The 27,753-nt window shown below is 32.8% G+C and overlaps 1 protein-coding gene across 1 annotated transcript in view; it reads right to left on the reverse strand.

Annotated features, from left to right (window-relative positions):
• Positions 1 to 18,220, reverse strand: part of SNTG2 (syntrophin gamma 2) — a 126,919-nt gene extending 108,699 nt beyond the window's left edge. Inside the window, exons 1-4 of the mRNA XM_026037069.1 lie at positions 18,215 to 18,220; positions 14,023 to 14,160; positions 408 to 464; positions 240 to 297 (exon numbers count right to left, since the gene is read on the reverse strand). Of these exons, the coding sequence (XP_025892854.1) occupies positions 240 to 297; positions 408 to 464; positions 14,023 to 14,160; positions 18,215 to 18,220 (259 nt within the window). The remainder of the gene's footprint in view (positions 1 to 239; positions 298 to 407; positions 465 to 14,022; positions 14,161 to 18,214) is intronic.
• Between the last annotated feature and the right edge of the window lie 9,533 nt (positions 18,221 to 27,753).

A 27,753-nucleotide genomic window follows, 5' to 3' on the forward strand; every position in this document is an offset into this window, starting at 1 on the left:
GTTGATGCACTCATGACCCTATCATCTAATACAGATTCATGAGAAAAATTCATGAACAATTCATGTTCATTCATGAATTCATGAACAATTGTACATATGTACAATTCATAAATGTATTTTAATTTATTTTTTTAAAGAATGCTTAAAGAACATTAAAGAATGTTTAATGAATATTTATTTTCTCAATGCGTGATGCATTCTACAGTACTACATAGTTAAGTAATATAAACATATTTTACCTGCTTGGTCTTTAAATATTTTTGATACGACGACAGGCACTTTGTGCTCAGCACCACCCTGCAAAAGATGTGTATTATCCATGAAATCTCACTTAAGACAAGAGTGATATATTTATAACGAAAATTAAAGACAAAAAAAAAAAAAAAAAAGCAAGAGGTTATCCATACCTTTATGCTTAAGCCCAAGCCACCAACTGGTTGTCTACGAAGTGTAACAGTTCTGTGCTTTAAAAAATCGCAGAAAAAAATAAATTTAGGTGTAAATATAATATCTGAACAAGCATATGAAATGTCTTTTTTTTTCTTTTTACTTTAAAGAAGTTACTTCTCAAAGGTACCCTAGAATATGGGTGATCAAGGTCAGTTCTGAGTTATGATTCAAGAGGCACTCATTTCCTTGCCATAAAGGTCATTCACACAGAGATCAGAGCTCATCTATATTCTGAATTCTGCACACATATTTCTAATGATTTATTTTTCTATTGCTGAAGTGATATGCTTCTAAGATAGATTTTTTTACTTTCCTGAGAGAACTGTATGAAGAGATTTGAAAGACCTAAATTATTTAAGACTAAATTATTTTCTTTAGCTGCTCATTTTTCAACTGCAAATACCTGTGTTTTCTAATCCGTATCACCCAGCCTATGTGAATTTTCTTGCTATATACTAAAAAACTTCTTGTGACAATCTGTTCTCAGGATTATTTTCTTGCATTTTCTGAGGAAGTGCATAAAGAAGATAAACATTTATCAATATTTTTCTGTAGTAACTTATCGTCTATTTAATAGTATACTGAATATGACATTTCATTCATGTGTAACTATCAGYGCCTGACATCATAGCAACAGAAAACATAACTTCATATGTTGATGATAATTGTAGAGCTGAGGAATTTTCAGTAACATGCTGAACAAAACTGCATATTATGTCACCTCTCAGCATCTAAAACAGTAACTACAGATCATATCTTATTCTGTGTATCAGAAATCCTATATGAGATTACTCTTATATGTAAATTTTAAACTGAGTATTTTATGATTCAGATAAATATGAATTTTGATCTTCAGTAGATAAGTCCATGCTCATTCTATACTTTAACAAGTTATTTTTTCTAATACTTAAGTTAGCAGAATGATGATAATACTGACTTGGTTTAAAGAGCAATAGAGTAWGTTATATATTTCAGTTTGAATTTTAAGAGGGTAAAAAAAAAGTATGTAGTTAAAACAAGCTGAAAATATTTCCTTGCATCATTAAAATTTATCTTTTCTGTTCCAACAAACATTACACTACTCCAGTCTGTGCTGAAAATGGAAATCGTTATAAGATGATGTAAGACAACAGGTTTACAAAGGTTTGTATGATTCAATCTCTGAACACATAATTTAGTTTTAGTGAAGTATGTGCTGTTTCAGATTATTTCATTCTTTCATCATTCTGAATTGAATATAAACTTTTAATCAAAATCATCATGTGTACTGAGAAAGTTCAGATCCAATCTGAGTGAGATTACATGGATTTCTATGTTTAGAATCTTGAGTCATTTCTGAGTGCCATTTTCTCTATTACATACCAAAAGTTGGACAGTGTCATAATAAAGATCTTTTAAGCAAACTCATGTCAACCGTATGCATAAATATGAGACAGTATTGCTATTATGTGATCATATATCATGCACTATGACTTACTGAAAGTAAGATTTTGGTAGCTGATTTTCAATTTTCCAAAACCTGAGAAGTATATAATTCCAGAAGAATAGGAGAAAGCTAAAACTTGGTCAATGCTTAAAACATGTAAATAGCACATAAGTCTTCATTATATCACAGGAAGGAAGATTATTATATCACAGGTCAGATGATCATAAATCTGCCAACTACCCACTYGTTACATTACAAAATAACAGTCGATCCATAAGTTCTTTTAAAATTCCATAAAAATTTAAAGGTGAATAAATTGTGATTCCGTGACTCTTATGRAAAATAGAACTTTCAAAATTAAATTGATATTTGTTTTGAAATTTCCAATCTTAACGAAAAATTGTCATAAGGTTCTGATGTGACACCACACAAATGCTTAATAAAAAACTCACAAACTGCAAAATGATATGACATAGTTTAAATTTATTTAAAATGGCTTGCTAATAAATCCCAAATTAAAAAATTAATTAAGATAAAGTTAATATTAAGTGGATATGCCTGTGGTAGGTCAGTGACGGTCCCTGAATTATTTAATTTTTTTTTWAAAAATAATAGTGATCTGAAAAACTAAATTAATTGCAATAATGTTTGTAGATAATACAAAATGAGAAGTAATGATGAACAAGACAGATTCTGGATAGGCTTTGATGACTGATCAAAGTCTGGATAGATTTTGATGATTTGTTAAATTAGAAGTAAATTACGGAACATATTTTAATRTTAGTGAATAAAAGATAAATTCTTCTTGTAACAAGGCAATCAAGTCCCATAAATAATTAGAGCAGAGCACACTATGTGAAAAAAAAAAAGGTGGATGTTGCATATAAACATGAGTTCTGCTGAATATGAGAAAAATCACAGCCAAAAGCACTCGTGTAATCGTACACCATCAGGACATTACTGCATAGGAGTAGGTAGTGGTGCACACATTTGAAAGAATCTAGCAACTTCTGGTAAGCTCATTTGAAAATGATACACTTGCATTGGAAAGGCAGCGAAGAACACCAAACGGCTTSAGAGATTTGTCTTGTAGTGCAATATATACCATGACCTAATCTATTTTGCTTTTTAAAGAATATTTCATGGATGACCACAGAAAAGCACATTTTTAAGCAATCTCCTTGGCAGAAGAACAGTAAATCTTATAAACAAATATAGTGCTAATTTCAGTGACATGAAGTTGAATATTCAGACTATAGACACAATACAACATTTTAAACTCTCCTACTAGGATGAACTGTAATTGGAATTTAAAACAGTGAACATTTTTTAAACAAYAAATGGCCTTTAGACCTTAAAATGAAATGATATTTTTTATTTAAACCATGACATGATCTATCATGTTATTTCATTAACACAGATTTAATTCAATTCTAAATCCAGAATTATTTAAATCCACTTTTTTTTTAATGGGAGTATCCACTAAAATCTGGGTTCGTATAAATAAAATTAGTTAAATCTCACACAACTGTCATCATCTACTAAGTATGGAGGCACCTAAAGATCAGAGATCTGTGTTACTGATGTTAAGTGGCCAAATATGTTTTTTTCTAAGTATTTAATATTTGTATGAATCTATAAAATAAGATATGAAGACAGAATTCTTGAAAGATAATGAGAGCTATGCAATTTACTATATTAGTTTCATATGTCCGACTATTTTCCCTGTGGAAGGCCAGCATATATATGTGAGTTATTGAGAAGACTTCAAGGAACAGCATATAGCAGGATCTACAAGCCTAATCTTGTCATAGAATGAACAGGTTGTTAGTGTGSGAAGTAAAAGCACTGTTGGTTCTCCCAGTCAAGGGTGGTCATGGATCTTCTTGCTGTGAGAACCTTCTTCCTAAAACTGAGATCCTTGACAGTTGAAATAGTGGTAGATGACCATCATGTAAATAGCTTTTTTACTCCATGAAAAGTCTGATTAGTCAAGTGTAAAGGTTATCTCACAGGAACTGTGCTCAGAGCAGGAAATAATAATAATAATAATAATAATAATAATAATAATAATAATAATAATAATAATAATAATAACAACAACAACAACAACAACAACAACAACAACAAAACAGGAAGGAGTTGATAGGGTTGATGTACATGGATACCAACATGGGGGAATGTGGGAAATAAGTCCTAGAGACAAAAAAAATAGGCTGCAAGTAAGGAAGTTGGAGAACTGTACTTGTATAGAATTATCCAAAACACTTCCAAAATACTCCACAGGACAGAGGAGACAAAAACGGTTTTAATGCATTCCTGAAAAGATAACTTGAGTAGTATAATTTTTTTGAAATAAAGGGAGCTTCTTCAAGAGGCAAATTTTATCTGGACTCTAATAAGCCAAAGATGCTGGTACAATTCAGGAAAGCTGTAAGTGATTTTTAAAATCTAGGTGTGGGAAAGAGTGGGAAAGAAATAAAGAGCATTACTGTGAATTATATCTGTATTCTGTAGAATTAAAAAAAAAATCTGTAGAGAAGTATCCTTAAGTAGAGTTTTTGGACAGGTGAAAAAAGACTGTAATGACAGGATGAAAACCATATAGATAGATATAGATAGATAGATAGATAGATAGATAGATAGATAGATATACACCTATGAAGGTGAAATAGACTCCATATAAGCACAGTGAATGCTCTGTGAGAAAAAAAGAATTTAACTCTCTCTCTCTCAAAAAAAAATAAAAATAAAAAATAAACCAACTACTTCATCAAATAAAACTGAATCTCTATGGGTTCCAACTCAAATAAAAGCCAGACTCTACTACGATGATAACATTCAACTTGGTTGAGAACATTAACTGAAATAAGGTAAAGAGATGAGGAAAATGGAAAAAAAWATATATAACACTGAAGACAGATTTAAATTAACCACATGTAGAGAAAAATATCACACCAGGATATAATGCAGTCAATAAAACACAGGTATCTATCAGTTACTGCTTCACTGAGCAGCTGCTTATAGAGCTCACAAGATTAGATGCCATTCTTGCTCTATTCTCACATACCACAAAGTATATAGCTATTTTTTTTACAGGTAAAAGCTACTCTGTAGCGGCAACCACTATGTATTTTAGGTATAACACCTGTAAGACCTGCAAGTCCAAAAATTCCACTGCCATTATGATCCCAAAAGAGGAATTACATAAAAGTAAGAAAGTTTGTTAAAAAGGAACATAAAGGATAAAGTTAAGGATATTGTATCTTCACAGACAATATGAAGACTACTWAAGGGTAATAAAGACTATAAGGTTATCATGCTGGAAACACAGAGAGCCACTGAATCTTCATTTTTGTAAAGTTTAATGTTGTATGGTGAAAATTTAGTCACAATTTAGCCCCCCGAAAATATAAAATAAGATGTTCATTTTTTCTCCACAAATTTATGAACAAGGGTTCTCTTAGAGAGGTGGTGTGTATACACATGGACTATAAAAGCCAAATTAGAACTATATTTTTTTTTAATATTGCAGAATATTGGAATATTGGAATTGGGAAGATTAGGATTATTCCTGATGTTCTTTATATAGCACTATAACAACATCAAGGGGTTTCAAGGACCCTTGAATATCTATTTCATTAAAAAGTATTGCTTTACAGAGCTTGAAATTAGGTTGACAGGCAAATTTGTGTAGCAGATGGGTAAGACAAACAAGTGGAGAAACTGAAACAAGGTTAACTCTGTGTAAATCCTACTGTAAAATGATGGGTTCCAACCTTGGTATATCTACTAAATCTGCTATCTGTTTCTGGAATAAATGAAATCATTAAAAGGTCATAAAACGAAGAACTAGAAAATGTAGGTGCATAAGATGAATTCTGCCTGTGAGTTCTATTTAAGGTTTCAATAGAAATAAAATTCCTAATCACCTTCTCTTTGGTTCAAGAAACCAAAGTCAACTCACAAGAACTAGCATATGGAGACTATCTGCAGATACGAATACTGTCTGAGTTCGTTTTAATTTTTTGCACTTTTGGGCTATTTTTTTTGCTGTCAGTTATTCAACTGAAATCCGTAGCTAAAAAAAAATACTTTCTGAAAGTTATAGCTTCATGCTGCAGAGTACTGTAGGATGGACAGGAAAGCTAAGTTCAACTGAATGTTAGGGCAGACAGAGCACAGAAAAATAAAACAAAACAAAAAAAAACCAAACAAAAAAATCTTATTTGTAAAGTCAGTAAGTCTCTTAAAACAAAACTAAGAAAAATCTCCTGTAAATGCCTTTACACAAAAATGTCACATATGGAGAGAGGAAAAAAAAAAAWAGCATAGTTAGAATATTGCCATAGGCCTAGGGAATTCTGGCAGATTATCATTTTGCAGTCTTCACAGACTGATTGTTGCTCTTTTTCAAATAGTACCTTTACAATTACCCCAAAGCAATCTCATCTGGTCACAGCTTCACCTATGGTATTTTCAGCTCTGCAATGTTAACTTCTAAATTAGTTTTTGCAGGTTGACCTTTCAGCCTTGCTAGACTATCTTTAAAGATGTATATCTTCTTCTTCCTAAAGGACATGGATAAAACTAAAACTCTTCAATCAACTAGTTAAATATTAGTATTTGGAAGTAATGAACTTGTTTGTCACTACAGTCAAGGAACAAGATTTCACGYATGCAGGCTAGAGCACAACCCATGGGTTTATATCTTGTATATAACTCAGAGACAAGGGCTTTCRTTCATCTTGTCCTCTGCACCAGGACAACAATTGCAATGCATAAAAAAAGGTGCTCAAGATGTGAATAAGCAGAAAGGATTTTGCCCTAACTTAAGATGCGGACAGATAACAGACAAAATCAGACTAGGCAGGATGCAGGTACTTGAACTGCAAGTTGCTCTCAACAACTCATCACTCCACAGCCTTTACAAGTAAAAACAGTACCAGTAATATATTCTTTAATTAAGTCTGTATTTTTTTTTTTTTTGCTTATACGTATTCCCAAAAGGCCTTATAAACCCTGGGAGAGAGAGTTTCAGGAAGAGACAACTTCAGGAGAGTTCTGGATTGAAATAACACCTATAACTAAATAGATTGGGGAGTTTAAAAGAGCTATTATCAATTTTGAAACAGCAGCAAGGTAGAAACATTCAAGAATTCCAAGAACAACACTAATGAGAATACATTGAAAAATAAATGCAAATTTGAAAACACAGGCACCAAATACAAGAGCAAGAAGAAGTAGAGAAGAAATCAGTTGGCAATTAGAGGCGCAAAGTGGAGATTTTAACAATTTCTGTTGATACTGAAATTAGCTTCTAAAAACAGCTACTTTTCAATGAGCTTTTAACGCACTCCTGAAATTTTTCTATGTCAGGCAAAATAAGAATGACTGACCTGACCTAGCTTCTGAGAATGATATAGCTGAAAACATCCAATAGTTTTAATAAAGTTTCTAAAAGAATATCTAGATTGGCCTTATGATACTTTTAAAATGAGATTCAGGAAACTGTGTTCAAACTACCTTAGTTGTGAGAATGCTCTTGACATATCTTGACCTACTACATTCTTTTAAAATACAATGGTTTGACAGAAAACTTTATCTCTGGAAAGGTCTTTTATACATTTGTATCCATGCTCCTGCAGTGGTGTGAATGGAACATTGAGGGGCAATGCCAGAACCAATTATACAGTAGTTGTAACTTTTGGTCCTGCTTGCTGACTGTTGCTGAACAATCAGCTTGCTGTAGCAGCATTTTATACCCACYTGTCCATGTCTGCCCCTTACACCACTGTTACCATTTTGCCAAAACCAAGGTCTGGCAGTCAAGAAAGGCAATTCTTCACTAAGGAGAATATTCAGTTTTACCTTAATGAACAAGGAGAGAGATTTTACAGGGAGCTTGAAGCTTTCTACAAAATGTAGTATCAAGGCATATATTTGCGAGGTGATTTGTTATATGCATTGATTAACACATGCATGTATTACATGCATTATATGCATGTAATTACATGTATTATATGCATTGATTAACACATGCATGTATTACTTTGAAACTTTAAACTCAAGTACATTTTAGAAAATGCTGGAACATTTGAAATGGCTGTTTCTTCAGATCTTGTTAAAGCAAATTGAAGATCACCAATACTCTATTCTCTCCATTTCCATTTAATAATTAACTGCATGAAAATGACTCTAACTGCCTATGAAAACAATAGATACARACAGACACATATAGAAATTTGAGTTCTAAACAAGTAGACTCATACAAAAAAGCAAGGCACTCACATAGAGAATGAGAAATAGTTATTTAGATAACTGTTCATCGTGCATGTGGGGRAAAAAAAATGGGCATTTTACCATTGATTTTCTATCCAAGAGAAAGGCTAMCAAGGCTAAGATATGCCAGCTGGCAGTCATCACTATGTGGCAGTTGGTGCTGGCTGTACTACACTTAGAAGTAAGGAGATAAGATTAAGKGAGTAACTTTAGAGTTAAAGTTCATATAAGTTGACATCTGGGACATAAGACATTTTTATCAGTTTATCTTGTTATAACTGTTTCCATTACTGTAGGTCAAAGTCTTAGTTCAATTTTTGATAAAGTAAAATGAAGTCACTCACTTTTATTTTTAAAGCCTGTCAACCTAAAGGAGGATTATAAAGAAAACTGAACCAGATTGTTCTGAGGTGCACAATAAGAAAATGAGAGGCAGCAGTCATAACTGGCAGCCAAGGAAATTCTGGTTGAGCATAATGGAGGAAAAAAATTACAGCGAAAATGGTTGCACGCTATAACAGGCTCCACTGGCAAGAGATGGTGGAATCTCCTTCCTTGAAGATCTTACAAACTTGAGTGGTCAAGGCCCCAGGCAACATGAACATACTTGGAAGCTATCCTGCTTAGAGTGGAAGGTGGAACAAGATGTCTCCACAGATCATTTTCAATCTAAATAATCTACTCTAATAAAGATGACTCTGACAAACCACAGTGTAGCTCATTTTCCAGGTGGTGGTGATCTTATACACTTTCTTATAAGTTAACAGAAATCTCCAGGAACTCCTTCACTGAGTTGTAAGATGTTTAATTTGGGACATCAGTTTTCTTTGGTGATAATATAAGAGCAGGTTTTGAATTGATCCCAGACTGAAAGAGTGACAACATAGATAAAGGCTGTGTAGATCACCTACAAATCTGGACTTTCAAAGATGCTGTTATTACATATATGGGCCCAGTGACAATTATAGCTCTCTCTTTTCCTATTAAGAACAAGCTGATTTCTTTCAAATAAAAAGACATCCTRTAGTAAGTTATAGCTAAATCCTTCCAGAAAACAGCTGTTCTTTAGTTGAAGTTGGCATTCACTTTTACATGTTCTCAGGTGTAAAAGCAAAGATGAGCAATAGAAGTTACATCCATGTCCTGTTCACTAAAAATACTTTGGTTTCCAGATTTTTAGCTTTTGCAGAGCTTTTCACAATATACACAATAGCAATCTTGACTGTCTGTCAAGATGTGCAATAGCTTAGTTTAAATTTTAATAAAGGATGCATGTTTCTGTCTACCTCTTTCCCTGGCTAGCAAGACAGAAATTTTTATATGGAACTGCTCGCTTTTCTACCTTGTTGGCAAGTGCACTTAACTTCAGATAGGTTCTAACCATATCTCATGGAGAGATATTTTTCAAGAATATTCACAGTGACCCTTTTATTCTTCTCCTCTGAACATTTATTACTATTTTTGTCTGTGCTACTTACTTTTTTGCCTCTAATAACAAACCAAAAATTTTTTGTCATGCTGATGAATACTCATATTTATTATTTATTTTGTCACATAAACTTATATCAGTTCTCAAAGTGACAGCAACTTGAGCTTGTGATCTTTATTAATATATTCCTAAGGGATTATTTGATATCTGTCTTCTAAATATCTATCTAGGCCATCTTTCTAGAGAATGGAAAATAAGTAAGAAGAGGTTAAATAATGCATTTCCTCCATTCAGAATATCTAAATTTCAAAAGGAAAAGTCTTTCTTTAATCATCAGCTTAATATTTTCAAATAAATAGAAATGTTATTTAGTAGCTCTTGTGGCAAAATAGGCACCAGGAAAACAGTATATATTAGTAGTTACCTAGATAGAAACGTACTTGAGTTATAAAGAACTTTTAATGCGGACTGATTCTSTAGAGATTTTCTAAAAGAACATTCTTTTCTGTCCTTATTAGCATCTGAGTTACAAAGAAAAAAAAAGTGTCATCAGGGAATTAAACAGTACTTTCAGATGCTGTTTTTTTCTCTCTTTTTCTGGATCAACAAAACAACCAGTTTTGCTATGTTTTTGTCCCTATTCATCTACCTTATTTCAATGTTGCAAACTCTGTCTAAAACAAGACTTGTGAAACTGGATTCTATACTCAGGATGTGAAGTTTTTGACATTCTAATATTATTAGTCTTCCAGGAGCTCCTAAATTGTCCTCTTCCAATTAACAAGCCAAGAGTCTGCATCAGAAACCTATTTGTTCTACACCAATCAAGTCAGAGACTCCCATAGAGTCAGCTCTATGGGAGGGACTGATTAATAGTGATAAAAAGCTAAATGTTTTTTTTTAATTTTTTACTTTTTAAGTGGACTTAGCAGGAAAAAGACACAGAAATGACAGAAATATAACAAAAAGGAACAGAAAAAAACTATGAAAAGTGGGCTAACAAATGGAGAAATAAGATAGCAATACACATGGAGTGAGGCACTGGCAATATATTCGGAATTAATTTTAACAAGTGAAGAAATGAAAAGTAACAGAAATGTCACATCTTAGTAAAGTACATCATAATATGATGCCTCACTGCCTCTCTGTTGTCTCTCTGTTTCTATATCTTGATTCTTTTCCCACCTATCACACAAATTCCTTCTGTGAAGATTGTTAAACTATCCACCTTGAAATAAATTACCTCTTAAATATACATAGAGAATAATTACAAATATTTAATTTTAATGTATTACTACTGTCAATGTTTTCAAATATTGTTTCTGTGAATGATTCTGTTATACATTTTCCTTTTTTCCACCAATGAGAACTCTCTGAATCAAGTCATGAAGACTTGTTTGGAGTGCTTGGACTTTCCAAGTCTGAATGACTGAAATATTTTGTTGGAAAGAGCACGTACTTAATAATATATAGATGATTAAATAATATGAAATTCAACCCTGAGAACATAATATTTCCCACAGTGGTTACACTTTTCATTTGGATACTATAAATGTAAAAAAATCATTCCCAAAGTAAACTCTTTCTTTACCTGTTTATTTTATTTACACACTGAATTCCACAAATCACATTCCTCTCCCACATTATTTTATATCCAAATCAAATGAGTAGTGAAATAGGATGAACTGCCAACAAATCAGAGAAAATCATTTTCTTGTGTTTAAAAGGCATGGCAGATGGCAAAATAAGAAACAAGCAATGGTCAAGTTGATGCTGGTAAAAGTAATTGCTTATGAGTAGTGTTTTACAGTGAGAGGATCTACCTTTTATCTGAACAATCATTATGAGATCCTTAAGAAGCTATCTGTGCTGTTGAATGTCCAACCCACCCCAGTGGCTTTGTGTAGTCCTATGTATTGCACAAGGCAGCGGAGGCTGGAATTATATGAAAAAAATGTGATACAGGAGCAGAACAAATAGCATGAAATGTTTTCCATGAAACTGGCCAGAGAATTAATTATTGTCACAAGTAGGTAGAGATCTTTAGGTTTCAATACTTTCCAATTCACATATTCCACCTATGAAAAGCAACTCTAAAGCACAAGTTTTTTTTTCTCCTACCTGTTTGAGATGATTACATAAAGAAAGTAAATGAATTATTTCTATTTTTGTTATAAAAGAAATAGCRATGAATGTCTGTGTGCAAAATATAGAACAACTATGAATAATAAATAATAAAGACAAACTATAGAAAGAAGAATAAATCAGTAAGGTAGTGTGGTTGTCTATGATTGCTATAGAATTGCCTTTCAGCTTACAATTTTCTATTAATATATTGAATTATGTATAGTCATATAGAGTACAAAAGTCTAATCTTGAAACACTTAAAATTCTTCTGAATTTATCTTCAATATTTTAGAATTACCATAGTGCTAGCTGACTACCAGCTATTTCACGTTTATATCAAATTCTTTGACTTCCTATATACTGACAATTATATTCTGTAAAAACTAAAATGTTCACCTTAACATTATACTCACTTGGCATTTATTTTAAAAGCTAATGTTTTTCTATCATTCAAGGTAAACCAAAGCAATGGTAAACCATTCAAGGTAAAGCAAAGCAAATACTGCCATGAAGCCCATGTTTAATCCTTTTTTTTTTTTTCTTCTCTGAGTTTGACAACAGAAACCCATGTGAATTGAAAATAACAGTTTCAAAAAGTGACAGTTTGAAGAGGTCTTGAAAGTTTTCTTCAGTTTATAGCTTCTATTATAAAAATTCAATGCATTTGTTAACAATAACAACGAAATTAAAATACCACTTGTAGCAACATGGAGAAAAATAAAGAGAAAAATGTTATGTCTTCCATTAAGGAAAACAAGGAACCATTTCAGCTGTAACATCAAAACATGCAGGTGGGAAATAAATTTAGGAGAGTACAAAACTATAGGCTACAGTGTAGGCAACTGGACAGGCTGAGGAATACCTGGTTGTTTGTGTGTGATCACCTGATTTTTCAGTGTTTCCCTGGAAATACCACTTTGACAGAATTACCCATATTGCCTAGGAATAGCATAATGAGGAAGAATCCTTTCTTAAAGAATTCCATATCTAGAGCCACATCATATTTTACAACCCAAATCTAGACTGCCATCTGAACTATATTTGAAACTCCCTCATTTTTACACATCAATGCTACTTCTATATCCTGGAAAAGCTGTTTCCTTTCTGATACAGTGCCATGCTAAGCCTCATCTCTAAGTTTACCTACTTTTACTTGCTGTTGGTTGTGAAACACAATCTAGGATCTTCAGTTCTATCAGAGCTCTTGTACTCTAAAATGACTCTTAATTTTGAGAACATTTTTTGAAAATCCTTCTTCTTATCTTAAAATCCCAAGTATTATCCAAGCCTGTTTTCCTGTCCTGTCTTCCTTCAGGAAATAAYTGTTGGGCATCTAGATACCTAGCATCTAGATTTAGATCTATCATCTATCATCTAGATCTAGCAAGGCATCTAGATACCACAAAGACCTCAGCAGTCATATATGCTTATGTGCATAGACATACTAAATTTATGACAGATGTTTTACTATGTTTTTTATAACCACAAACATGTTTGCATACTCGTAGGTTGTCAGTACTACCAACATARAGCATCAGTACTTAGAATCTGCAGCATTTCATGCTTCTTAGTGAAGTGGAAAGTATACGCAAGCTGATGATTTTTGGCTTATATGCACTTCAGCAAACCAACCAAAATGTGACATGCCTTTTAATTCTCCAAATAGCCTTCCACTGGTTGCTCACCGATGCAGTATTTCTGCACATTTTTAAAAGCAAGTCATGTTCCACTAAATTACACAGACAAGGGTGTATAGCTCAGGGATACCATATGATTAAAAAAAAAAAAAAAAAAACCTTTGCAACTGAATTGTAGGGGGAAAAAAAAAAAAAAAAAGCACCATACACATGCGGGCACCCTATCTGTGCACAAAAGAAAATAATTAAAATGAAGTAAGTATCTGTCAAGTGTTCTCTCAGACACTGTATGCCCTTGAACAGATAATTGTCAATACTTGAAAAAAAATTGAAGAAAAGGCTTTGTTGCACTTGTTTTAATGCTTTCAGTTGGAAATGCTGTATTTTATTGCCTTCTTCTTTTTTTTTTTTTTAATTAATAATCTAAAGATATTCAGTGGAAAAATTTTGTAGCCTCAATATTTATAAATTTTTAATTTATTGTCAAAAAAAGACAACATCTTGTAGGTAAAAAAAAAAAGAATAAGTTCTTGGCTACAAGAATGCACAACAGAAATGTTGACCATTTTCTATTACCAAATAACAACTCTTGCACTCCCATATCATATTCTGATCTCTGTAGAAGACATGAAAATACACAGCCAAAAACACAGAGATCTAGAAGCACTTACATTTGCACTGTGATCACTTCCACTAACACAGACGACATCTTGTTTTTGAATTGTTAGTACCTCTTTCGTAAGCTTCAGTCGGATGTCATAGGCATTTTCAGATACTTCATCATACAACAATGCAATACCAGTTTTAGTCTGTGAAAACAAGGCACAGAAAGAAAGATTTTATTTATCAGGACACTTCAAAATGATAAAAAATAGCCTCTACCTCATTCAATACACAAAATCCATATAAATAAACATTTTTTTAATAAAAAGTGGGAAAAAGTCCTGCAAATGAGTTTCAAATGARCTACACATAAGAAGATTCTTATATAATGCAAAAAGATAGCAAAATGGTCTTTGAAGTAGATATAAATATGTAAGAAATATTTCCCAGTATATTGTTGAACAAAGGATTTTGTTTCTTTTTATTAATCATTCCTTTTATTACAAAAATCTGTGTTCTTCCTAAGTATCACCTTTAAGATACAGAATTCCATTATAGCACAAAACTGTTTTCAAATAGTAAATAATACAAATACACACATTGTGCACATATAGGTGTTACAGATTTCAGCTTGCTTAAGTCAAAGGGACATATATTTCAGAAGTTACATCAGCATCAGAATAGAAACTTGTAAAGTCTACTGGAAGTCAATCATTTTTTTGTAATAAAAAGTTGGCATCTAAAGATATTAAGCCTGTAGTCAGGAGAAATGATTATCCTCAAAGTTCTCTATGTGACTAATAGAAAAGAAATTCTGTTCTGACTTTGGTTTACTTACATATGCAGATTTCCTACTAAAATGGAATTCAGAACGCTATATATTTTTGATAAAATAAGTCGTCGAGTAMAATTCCAGAACTTTACCATCATTGCACAGAAGAGAAAGATTTAAGCACCTGTTCTGAAAACAGATTATCATATCTGAGAGTAATATTTGCTTATTAATTTATAATGTCAGTATTATCAGACCATTTAAGGTTTAACTACAGTGTGTTCTTTTTTTTTTTTTTTTCAAGGCTTTTGAACCAAGTCATTCATCTATTTATTTTATTTTTACTCTGATAATTAGCAGACTGTGTGATGGAATTAAAGAAGAAATATGCCCTGTGTACTGAATGAATGTTCCTCAACTTTTTAAAAGTAAAATTAAAAAAAWTTAAAAAAATAAAAAATTTAAAATAATAAAAATTTAAAAGTAAAATAAAAAAGGCATGTAACCTTCATAACAGTATTTTCATTACTATAAAGAGTTAACAGAGAGCTCTTTGGTGACTGTTAGCGAAACCTTTTGATTTTTTAACCTTCAACCAGTTCAATCTCAAGGCACTTAAATTTAGATGTCATGTAGCTCTATGCAGAAAGAAAACACCAAAGCATCCCTTATAGTCCACAGAAACGGAAAACATCATAGAAAGCAATCACATTTGCCCTTAGAGTTGTTAAGATGAATTGCTCATTGGGTTGTCCTCAGTGTCCCATGGAGGGCACTGCTGCCATTTTAGATAGTTTAGGATATCTAAGACAATCTATACATATATTTGTTCCTATGAGAAACCAACATCCAAAGCCTCTTCTAAATAGAGGCTTTGACAGATCTCCATGATTATAATGAGATACAGGCATCTGTCATGATAATACACATGTACCTGTCAACATTTTAAGCTTCAAATTAATAGCACTACAAAGATGTAAAAGGTAAAAAATCTCATCTAGGGTTCTGTAAAGTCAGTGGTGAAAAAAAAACACTTCTGGAGCACAATTTATCTGATCTATTCCACACACCTATCAAGAACGAAAGAAATTGCATCATAGCTCTCTACTTCAACTAAGAATCACACAGAATTACAGAATGGTTAAGGTTGGAAGGGACCTCTAGAGATCATCTAGCCCAACCTTCTAGGGACCAAGGGACCTAGAGCACATAAAAGAAAATAAAGGATAATCCAGATGTGGAAGTCTACTTCTGGACAGACGAATTTTTCTGCTGAGAAACACAAGTGTCTGCTGAGAATGCCCAAAGGAAAAAAGTTCAGTGGAGATAAAAACTTTTATTATTCTCATTTGTTTGTAAACTGACATTACTTTATATTCTCCAAGTTTTAAATTTTTCAGTATGATTTGATAATTTATCAGTACAATTTTATAAATGACAGGATATGTAAGCTATGTCAACACCATCTGCTTAACTGCTATGTTACATAGAAGGAAATATTTTCAAATAGAATTTCCTTTCAAATCACGCACCCATGTGTTGCTCCCATTCAAAGCTTCTGCATCACTACTTTATCCAGCCTGACAATCATTGTTGCTTTTGCTGATATGACAGATTATGCTTTACAGAAACATCTTGAGAGACACTTTATATAATCTAAAATCAGAACATTCTACCAACTAGTAAATGTTACACATGTTTAGAAGTAATACAATGAAAAAATCTGAACTTTTAGCTGTAATGGCTCATTAAAAAACAAATGAAACATGTAAAGTAAGTTATGATGAAGTATTTCCATGTTTTCTATCACGCTATTTAAACTGAAAGTCCCACTGGAGTTCATCTATTTCTATGTAAATGATACCTACTTCACACTTAATCTAACTTTTAATATGATTTAACATGACATGAAACAATATCCTATGTTTTTTTTCAGAATCAATACGACAAATCGAGACCTCTCAGCTTTTCAATCATTAACACTGGAAGATACTAACTCTAGGAAGAATAAACAATTGCATGCTACTAGGAAAAAAAACGAAATAGGTAATGCTGAGGAAAAAAAAAAATACTCTTCCACAGTGCTGAATATGAGGGAAGATTTTTTTTCATGTCCATGATGTAATCCATTATCATGCTGCATTTAATACATTCCAGTAAATTATTTCTTTTTAAATAGTATTATTACAGTGCGGATTCATGGTTATACTACAGAAAAGAGATAATGAACTGAAAAGAATGAGGAACAAAAAAAAAAAAAACATTAAAAAAATCAGAGATCTGGAAAACAGACCCTATAAGTAATTCTGTATGAATTTGTTTTTTTTAACCTTAAAAACAGAACAATGGGAGAGATGATGACAGTTTTCAATTACTTCAAAGTATATTACGAAGACAAATGAAACAATCCAATCCAAAAAAAAATCTCCTTTTAACATATTCCTACTGCAAGTAAACTTAAGTCTTCAGACATCTGGGATAGAGTATAGATTTTCATCACTGAGGGATTCTGCCAGAAAATTGAAGAAACATCTGTCTAAATGGTTTTGGGAAAACTGCCTGAGAAAGGGGAAATCAGAGAAAAACTAGGGCCTAACAGAAGTTATGACATTACAGAGGTTTGTGTGGGGTGAGAGACAGTTACCACTTCCAGGATATACAGAATCTACTTCTCCACGATTCCCTCAGCAGCAGAGTCTGCCCTCCTAGCACACACTGATGAGAGTACATGAAGAGTGGAGCAGGATGAAGACACCCTGGTCAAGCTTTCTTGGCTTCCCTGCAGAGGTGGTAACCTGGTGGTGCCTGATGAGTGAATGGAGAGTGGAGTGGAGTGAAGATATTACAGCCAAACTCTGCTGTTCTCCCTACAGAAGCAGCGGCCTGGTCATACCATGCAGCTGATAAGCCAGATATTATAATGAGATGTCTGGTGCTGGGCCAACAAGAGTGGCAGATCAGTCTCTTCTGATGGACTTTGCTCAAACTTCTACTCATTCTAATCTCAGTATAATAGCAATACACACCTCCATCCCAAAAGTTACTTGCTTCCAAGGAACGACCACTCCTCACTGAGCATGCTTTCCAGATTTTCAATTAACTTAATGGACTTTTTAAACCAATCAATAACAAAAATAAGTGTGACTACGGTCACTCAATCTACGGCCAAATGTAAAAAAAAAAACAAAAACAAAACAAAACAAAAAAAACAGAACTAAGGGGGAAGAAATACTATAATTACCATAATACTAATATCTAGAGTCATTACTTGCATTTGACTGGAAATATGCATCCTTCTATAATTCAAAGTGACTTTAAAAAGGTATCTGCATTGAAGAACTTGTTGGTGATACAGGACAGACATGAAAAATAACTAGAATATCTAAGTTTATCATGGCATTCAAAACAGGAATATTAAGATTACAGATATTATATACTAATTTTCATGCCAGTTAATCTGAAAAAAGACTGACTGAAAGAGAACTTACTTCCATGACCAGAAGATAATTCTAGACTTCAGAGGTTTTGAGTGAGAACATAAATATAGACTTTTTGACGGATCAACATGGAATGAAAGGATGAAAATAGCAGATACATCAGGATTATAAGATAATGAGGTCCTTAAACACACTGCTAGAGGTTAGAGGTTATTGTTAGGTTATTGTTCCTTAATACAGACCCCTTCTCTAAGGATGGAGACTACAAAACCTCCCTGGACAACCCACTCTGCTACTTGGCTGTCCTCCTGGGGAAAAAGCTTCCCTTTACGTCTGGTCTGAACCTCTGTATTTACAATTTATGCAAGTTGTCTCATTCAAGAAGTTGGGAAAAAAAATGGATTACGAGCACACATTTAACAATCACAGTTATTTCTTACAATGTAGTAAAAGGAAAAAAGACAGAATCTCTTGAATAATTCTTTCCCTTTCTCCCCTATTTTTTAAATCCATTTTATTATGGAAATATACACTAAATATTGCTAAAATATTCATGAGGAATYGTCTACTACTTAAATAGCAACAAATATTTTGACATTACCCTTTTTCCTCTTTTTCAGCTGAATAAAGAAAAGTACAAAACTTAGTTGTAACAGTATATAGTGACAGAGAGAAGACAATAAATTTGTTACAGTCATCAAATATGAGATATATGAAATATTCCACCAGTATTGCAATGACTTCTACTGGTTATTATAATGTTTGTTGTAAAACTTCAGATCTGACACTAAAATTTAAAGTTGTTCAAAAACAGCAGTGCTCTGGTGTTTAGTATCAGGGTGTTATGATGGAGATTTTCTTCTGAGCAGGAGCTCCGAAGGAGCAATTTAATCATTCTGCCTTGGTCTGTAGCTGGTGAAGCACTACAGTTAGTAGCACACCTAGTGATGTTCTCAGATCAGTTATGTTGAATCTATGTCCTCTCTCACCTCTGCATCCCAAAACTGCCCCTTTTCCCAACTAGCCGCTTTACTTTGCCTTTGCATCCATGAAAAGCAGTGAAGTAGCACGGGAAGCGTATGGGATTACAGCCTGCTCTGTAGGCAGAGGAAGAGAACTTGAAGTGTGACTTCCAGAAGAAGGTACACCGAAGGTTAGCTGCAACCTCCAGCTGGGATGTGAGAACTTATTTGACTGAACAAGGCAGAACTGCCCACAGCACAGCCTTGCCTAAAAACTGTAACCTATATAAAAATGCAAACTTCCRTGTAAGTCAATGATACAGTGTGTGGGTGTGCACTGTGAGATATAGCTTAAAAACTGCACCCATTATGATAATAGGTATTCTGAAAACTATAATAATATTCTACTGGAATAATTCCTGAGAGAAAAATATAATAATATGGTCTTTGAAAAAACAATACATATTTGTCATAGAAAATGTATTTTCCTCTATGTGATGATTAGCATTCTTGAAACTCAGAATTATAACTAACTGCTTTGCATAGCTAAAAGCATTTAATAGTATAAAAAAAGATGAAGAATTTAAAATGCTAATTCTATCAATGACTTGTACAAAAGCACCACTTTTACAGAAACTTCAGCATGACTGAGTTCAATTGAAATGTTTTGTTAGACCAAGAGTGATATGAGCACTAAGCATCTACCTGCCTGAGCTACCCAAAATGTTGACTCTCTCATAATCTTCTAGGAAAAGAAGTAAAAAATGCATCTATCATATGAATTTATATGTGGCCAGTCATGGAGCATTTGTTAATACATATATTTGCAAATATTACCACCGTTAAGTTTTAACCACTAAACTACAGAATGGTGCACAGGAATTCAGGTGTATTAGCCTTCTTTCACTTAATCATTGATTTTAATTTTCCATTTTAAGTGTAGTGTTCTTCAGACTACCTATCTTAATTTAATAATCTAATCATTTACATAGATAGTAAGAACAGGGCAATAATATTCAAAATACGATCTTGCTCACTTCAAATAGAAACTTAAACTTAGCAGAACATATCAAACAGCAGCTCTTACTGCTGTATTGCCTAGTTCTACTTTCCCTTCTCCCCACAAACTACAGTGAAAGAGTCGACTTTGACATTATCATGAAGTAGACTGAAAAGCAGCATTATTTTCATCCCTGAAAAGTAGCCAAAAGAAAATAAACTGTGAAATTTATTCCAGCCTGAAAGAAACTGCTCATGCTAGTAGGTTTTTTTGAGAATATTATTTTTATTTTTTTGAGAGTAGATTATTTTTAAGACATTAAGTCAAAAGTAACTTTTAATCTAGAATAATATATAACAAAACTGACGTAACAGCTGCCTTACTTCTATCTCATATGTGTTTGGAACATATCTTCTTTCAGCTCCCTTCATGATCTTAGTCTTGCAAGAAAAGTGATTAACAGCTGACTTTCAATATGTATGATATTAACAATTAGAAAGTAAGCAGTAATATCTTGTTTAATTACCGCAAGCACAGTGTGTCACCACCTAATTAGATATGATGGATTATTGTTATCCTCATGCGCCTCGCAAAAGATCAGAAACAAATTTTTGAATCCTGTAATGTGTTTAGAAAAAAACCTTTCAGAACATAATTTTAAATAAATTTTGCATATTTAATTTGTATTAAAAATACAAATTCTAAACTGTGCTAAATAGTAGTACTAAACAACATATTAGAATACAGATTCTAGCCCAGATTATAGTCCAAGCATAAACTATTGGAAAAAAATGTCTAATTTTATTTTAATTTAAATGATATATTTAAGGAAATTAATTACTGTTTTTTTTTTTCTTTTTTTTTCCCCAGAAATGGGGAAATAGGACAAAATCAAGTAGCCTAAGAATATGAACATATTCTTTTGCTTACAGCAGGTACTTACCAATAATACAAGTCATTTGAAACATGTAATATTTGGCAATAGATCAAAAGGACATCAAGACCAATCTTTATAACGATTATTTAAGAAATAGCTGAGACACTATCTAAAAATATATTTGATTGTTTATGCTATTGYTAGAATAACACAAATACAATGTAAGTTAAAAAAAAATTCTGAGCATTAAAGCAAGTCCAGGAGAAAGCTTTTATTTTYGTCTGTAGATATTGTATTTACAGATACAGATATGTAAGATCACTTAGGTAAATCCAGACATCAGAAATTAAAATCCTTTTAGCTCTACATTTGGCTACTAACCTGGAAAGTAAGGAGAAAGTCCAGCTTCATGTTTTATCCAAAGGCTTAATGGCACATTCAACCCATTTCTCTGTTAAGCTTTCTACCTCTTCTTTCAGTCTGGGTTTCAAATTTCAAATGTAACTTTGATGATCAGTAASTTTTTAATGCTTTCTAAATTTGACAGAACACTAATTAAATGTATCTAATGTCTGGGAGGGGACAGATGAAGACTTATGAAGACGCCTAAAATATATGGAAAAACAAAACTTTCTGTAACAAGATTTTCATAGTTCCTTTTTGTTCCTAAGAGAGCTTTCTTAGCAATAAAGTGAATATAAAGAATTGCAGTTACTATATTTGACTACAGAATTTGTAAATAGTTGATTACTATGTTGGACACCAGGTAGAATGGTCTTTTTTCAAAAGCATTTACATCTTGAATGAATGAGTTTCCGAACTTCCTGGGACTACTCCACATGATTTAAGTATTAAATCATTATACATCCTAATGGCAAGCACAGAATAAAGCTGGCATAGACCCAACTGAGCCTTTTTCAAAAAGAAGTCTTTAAACAAAGAATAATTATGATTGATTAAACAGCAGCTTAATATAAGTCACTTACATATTATTTAGCAATTAAACCTCAAGGAAGAAACAGCATTGAGAATAGGCTTTGTAAAAAATATATATATATAAAATATGTATAATTCACAAAATGAAGAAGCTGGTAAAATATCTGAAAATATGAGAGACGGAAAAGAAGGAATTCTCAGTGCAGACTACAAAAAAAAAAAAAAAGCGTACTTAAGAAGTATTCTTTACTTTAAGAGAACTTAAAGGCGAACTGCAAATATAAGGCTATACTAGCCAGTTCAGAAACATTTTTAATGATAAATGATAAACAGAATAAATTTCAGTTGAGATGTTCAAAGCAAAATTATGATAATAAAACAAGAAGAAACTTTAAACATACTAAATAATCTACTCTAAAATATGCAGAAAATCTATGTTGGAAACCCTCTTCATTATCTGTTTTTCTACTTCTGTTACTTTTGGACAACGATCAACTAATAAATGAATTCAACATAGTTTTTGAGGTCTGATTACAGAAAACATTGAATTGATAATCATGTCCATTTTCTTGCTATCACAAGCACTTATTTTTCTGAGACTGTTAAATTAATGAAAAACACTTGCAGCGAAAGTCTTGGGCAGAATCACAGAACTATTGRGTTATTCACTGCTATAGCTAAAAGGTAAATCAAGTAAAATGATGCGGCTGAAATAATAAATCGCTAATATGATGTATTAAATTGAAACAGCCATATGAAAATCTGTGCAATAAAAATGTATTATCTTAGATGTTTACTGCAGTAGTTTAAAGAATAACCTACAAAAAACAGCGGTATACATAACACATAAATATATGGGCATCAAAATAATAAGCTGAGTATAACATTTTGAATTCTGATCTTTTATTTAATTCATACTTTAAGATAACTATTAAAGATGGTACGTTGCACAGGCTAGTTTACCCTGCTGATTCTTTGTTTTTACATTCTTAGATTGAAGACAATGCATGCTTTGTCTTCAGTTTAGGAAACTGTTTTTAATTCTTTTGAAATTACTGAGAAATCTTCCAGAAATAATACAAATGTAAAGATGCTTTGTTCTTATTTTACTTCTAAAAGTTATTTCATAAATTGACTGTCAGTCTGCAAGTGAAAGACATTTTTTTCCTCCATGCTATACTACTGTATAACTGCACAGAAATCTTGCTTTCTTCCAAGAGCCATAAAATTGGCTTCCATCAGCCAGAAGATAATGGATATGATGGAAAATTGACATGCTCTGATATGTCTCCATCTATCCTCCTACGAGCTGAAGAATTAGCCAACCTCCAAAACAGCTGCCCGAAGAGTCTTTTACAGCAAGTAATAGTTGAGATTGTCAGGTAAAATGATAGAAAYAGCAGTTGACAACCAGGTATTCTTGAACACAAAAGTAGATTGAACCCACTATTTCACTCCTGAACATCTGGACAACTAGGGGCCGGGGCTGAGCAGCCTWACTCCATTCTCCCAACCCAAGTGGAAAAGAATCCTCAAGGCTACATCCACATTTTTCATACAGTGCATGCAATTAACTGAATGATTGACTGAAAAAAATGATTTAAGGAGTCAGATACATAATAGAATTTGTTCAAGTTAAAACTAAGTGTAATCTGAACAAGGAAGTTAAAAAAAAAACCTATGTGGGGGTTCCTAAGCAGTTCCTAAGCAGTTACTCTGACTCAAATGACTGACAAACTAGGAACTGGTTTGATTTTTGGTGCTAGGTCTCCTGTTGAAAGTCTGATCATAGAATTTATAAGAATAGGTTGTGTGGCATAAAGGTATTATCTCACACACTAAAATCCAGTTTTTAGAAACTGGTTTGAGGGAGAAYCTAGAATAGCTTATTTACTGCTATGCCGCAGCTTCAAAACAACTGGCATTAAACTGTAGGTTTCTACACTACCAAGAGAACCTCGGCTCTACAAAAATGGTATTCACAATATTTGTGGCATTTACCCGATGATCTATCTGCCCATCTAACAGAAATATATTTATGTTTTTTAAAACAGACTTTCTGCATCTATRAGTACATTTGACTGAAGGTGGAACACTGATAAGAAAAAGCTAGAAATTATTTTTTTTTTTAAAAAGAGAGCACACTTTTGTTAATATATATCATATAAAATACTGTCCATAGTTAAATAAAACATTATTGAAAGTGTAGTTATAATATTAGCTTTTCATTTTCCATTAAATGTGTTCCACATATCTTAGGACTGGAACAATTAATGGCTTCTGAACAGCTTCAAGTGCCCTTACAGTCAAAAGCAATATGAACAGAATCTTTCAAAGTCCAGGAGCCAAAAAAAAAAAAAAAAAAAAAAAGGATTAATAATCATCCTGCCAAGTAGATTTAGTTATTGTATGTTGCACCATGACAGCTACAACCTTAATTATAGAACAAAAGCCCTTTCTATGCGGTCTATGCAGAATGTACACAGCTAACTTATACTAAATTCATCCAATCAAATTTTAGATACTTTACTGAAATTCCTAAGATAAGAACACAGTTATACTAAACTGAGAATTCAGTTCTAAGGGACTCTTAGAGATTAATCACCCTCTGAAGGTGACCGTCATTCAGCTAAACACAGAGATCAAGACCGTAACACAACAGAAAAATGATTCAATGGAAATTTTGGTGAAACACATTCAAATTATAAAGGAGTTGAATTTGAGGAATTTTCTTCTTTCTGTTAAGGTGCCTTTTTCTAAACATGGCTATTCAAAAATAAAATCTTGAAAAACGTATCTTGAAAATATTCTATCTGATAGGTTATTCTTTTGTTTCTCAGGGAAACAAAAGCTGACATTAAGATTTGATGAAAGACAAAAGCCAACTACATTATAAAGCAAGTGGAAATTGGTAAGACAGGAACAGGCAGTGAACAAAAAGAAAAGTAGTCTGTTTTTGATACAATACAAAAAGGAAGAAACAGCAAAGAATGCAAAAAGTAAGAAGAAAGCAACAATTCCTTGAAGCCTGTTTATTAATCACAAGTTCCTTTGGCTCATTCAAAAATATCACTTTGTCCTGTTCACTCATGTCCATCTAGCGTGGCTGTGTCAAGGTTTAATATTTCTAACTATCAAAGATAGTAAGTAAGAAAGAATTTTCACTTCATTTTGGTATTTTTAAATTACACCTTAGTTTTGTTTAAAATGTCTTATYAGAAGCAATCATTCTATACTCCTAATATACACTACGTAAGCATATATACTCCTAACATATACTATGTAGACRGTAAAACTGGCCAGTTCTATCAAAACTTCAGTTAATTTAACWATAACCATTTCTATCAGCAGCACATTTTATCCAAACATATTTATTCAGTGGTAAGCCTCTCATTYAGGAAAATGTTCCTGAAAAACTTCAGCTGGAATAGGTGAAATGCAAGTGAAGACTTGAAGATACAACCCTGTCTTAGGTATGACATTCATCCTATCACTAGAAGCATTCAAATTTTTAACTACAAAAGTTAACAATGAGACCATTAGCATTCAGTAAGTTGCATATTTATACAACTATCCACATCACAGAATCACAGAATCACAGAATATTTAAGGTTGGAAGGGACCTCTACAGATCATCTAGTCCAACCTTCCTGCTCAAGCAGGCACACCTACAGCATGTGGCACAGGGTGGCATCCAGGTGGGTTTTGAAGACCTCCAGAGAAGGAGTCTCCACAACCCCTATTCCACTGCTCTGTCACCCTCACAGTAAAGAAGTTCCTCCTCACCTGGAGACGGAACTTCTTGTGCTTCAGCTTGTGGCCATTACCCCTCGTCCTATTGCTGGCCACCAGTGAGAACARCTTGTCCCCTTCCTCCCTGCATTCTCCCTTCCTGAACTTATACATATTAATCATAGGTTGCTTAAATTTTTAGCAGTAACATTTTATCCACATTTGAAGTGCAGACATCTATACTGTTTCTCAAAATCTAGCTATTAATCAGTGAGCACAGACATTAGAGGGTGTCTAGTCTAGCATCTTTACACTTCTGTAGAAATATAAACAACACATACTCTCTTCAAAGTTACAATACTTACAAAAAAAAAGTAGTACTGAGAGCTAGATTAGGTTAACATCAATAAACTAGGTATTTAGTTCTGGGTTACTCTCTCGTTGGTGGATAAACTTGGTGGAAATTCTCACTCCCGGAAATTTTTGCTGGCCTTTTACTACATTTGTTTATAGAGTTTTATTTTTGTGATCATAAGCAATGYGATTTCTTATGGACATACATTTCAYGATTAATGAACCCAGGTTAGAAATATAAAATACAGCAAAGGTGAGGAGATAGAAAAAAAAAGATTACTGAGAAAAAAAAATAAAATCAAGAAACAAATATTCTTGTTATATCATCAGCAGAAATGAGGCAAAATAATAACCAAATGAACAGTGTRCTATATTTGTCAGTATTTACTCACTCTGAGAGATGTCTGTACACCTGAAACATCAGAGAGAAACAAACAGAATAATCAAACGTCCTTAGAAAATAATTAATTTATCTAAAATCCTGCCAATCATATGGTAATTTATGAACTACAGTTTTATATAACTCTTGATGCTCTAAGTTATCTCTACTGTTTCTACTGCACCTGTTTCTATTATCTGAAGGAAATGAGATCTTTATAAAACACTATGCTATTCTAATTTTGGTATTGAATTTACTTACATGACTTCCAACAAACTTAATGACATCCAATGATAAACGTGTTAAATGATGATAATGATAATAYGTAAATGCTATAAATTGGTCTAAATAAAAATGGACATTTTCTGAGAGATAAATCTTCTCTTAAATGAAATTTGCTTTGATTTGATACACAGAAAAGCAAATTTCTGGCTTGGCAAACTCCCAAAATTCATCCTCTGCTGCTTGCACTAATAACTTTTTGCTAAAGCTTTTCTTTCCTGTGAAGAAAGGCTTCTGTACAGCTATTTGCATCTGTACATCTATACCAACCACAGTTCCTTCCTTCCTGCCTTCCTTCCTTCCTTCCTTCCTTCCTCCCTCTCTCCCTTCCTCCCTTCCTCCCTCCCTCCTTATCATTATCACAAAAGATCACTGTGGTATCATGTAAAAGAACTTTGCTTTTTGGGCAAAGTCTGTAAAGCATATTGTTTGAGAAAGTTATTTGTCTACAGTTATTTATTTGCCTTTCAGCATTTCCCTATCTATGACTAAATCCTCTCCATGTTAGACTAGAGATAACTTGTATTTCAGAAGTGTAAAAAAGTACACTTTTTCTACCAGGACATTAGTTTTGGAAATTGTGTCTTGTTTACACCTACAAACCATCTGAAATTATATGGAAAGAAAGAAAAGCATGACATTCTTCTGAATATTTACRTCTGTACATGAATAATTCAGAAATAAAAATCCTTCTGATTATAGTTTAAATTGCTTCAGTTATTCACATAATTGGCACTGAATTCCAAAATAAGAATGCCAAAACAGAGTATAAGCAGCCACGCTCCTAATTAAAAAAAAATATTCACTGTAATGCTGAGCTTTTGGCACCATTTCCCTGCAGTACTCATATGCCTACAGTTGGATACTTTCTAGCTCCTTTTATTTCAGGGAAAAAATATTTTTTGGGTTATTGTCTGCTATTTGTATTCTTTTTCCATAAACCTCTTCTACATGTTCTCATACAGTTCGAAATAGGGAGTAATTTGGCAAGGAATGGAATAACCTATGAGAGACGGGGCGGGGGGGAGGGGGGGGGGAGAAAAAGACAACTAGATTCATATTTAAAAA

The sequence above is a fragment of the Nothoprocta perdicaria genome, unplaced genomic scaffold, assembly GCF_003342845.1.
Source record: "Nothoprocta perdicaria isolate Ctin4 unplaced genomic scaffold, notPer1 scaffold_19, whole genome shotgun sequence".
NCBI lineage: Eukaryota > Metazoa > Chordata > Aves > Tinamiformes > Tinamidae > Nothoprocta > Nothoprocta perdicaria.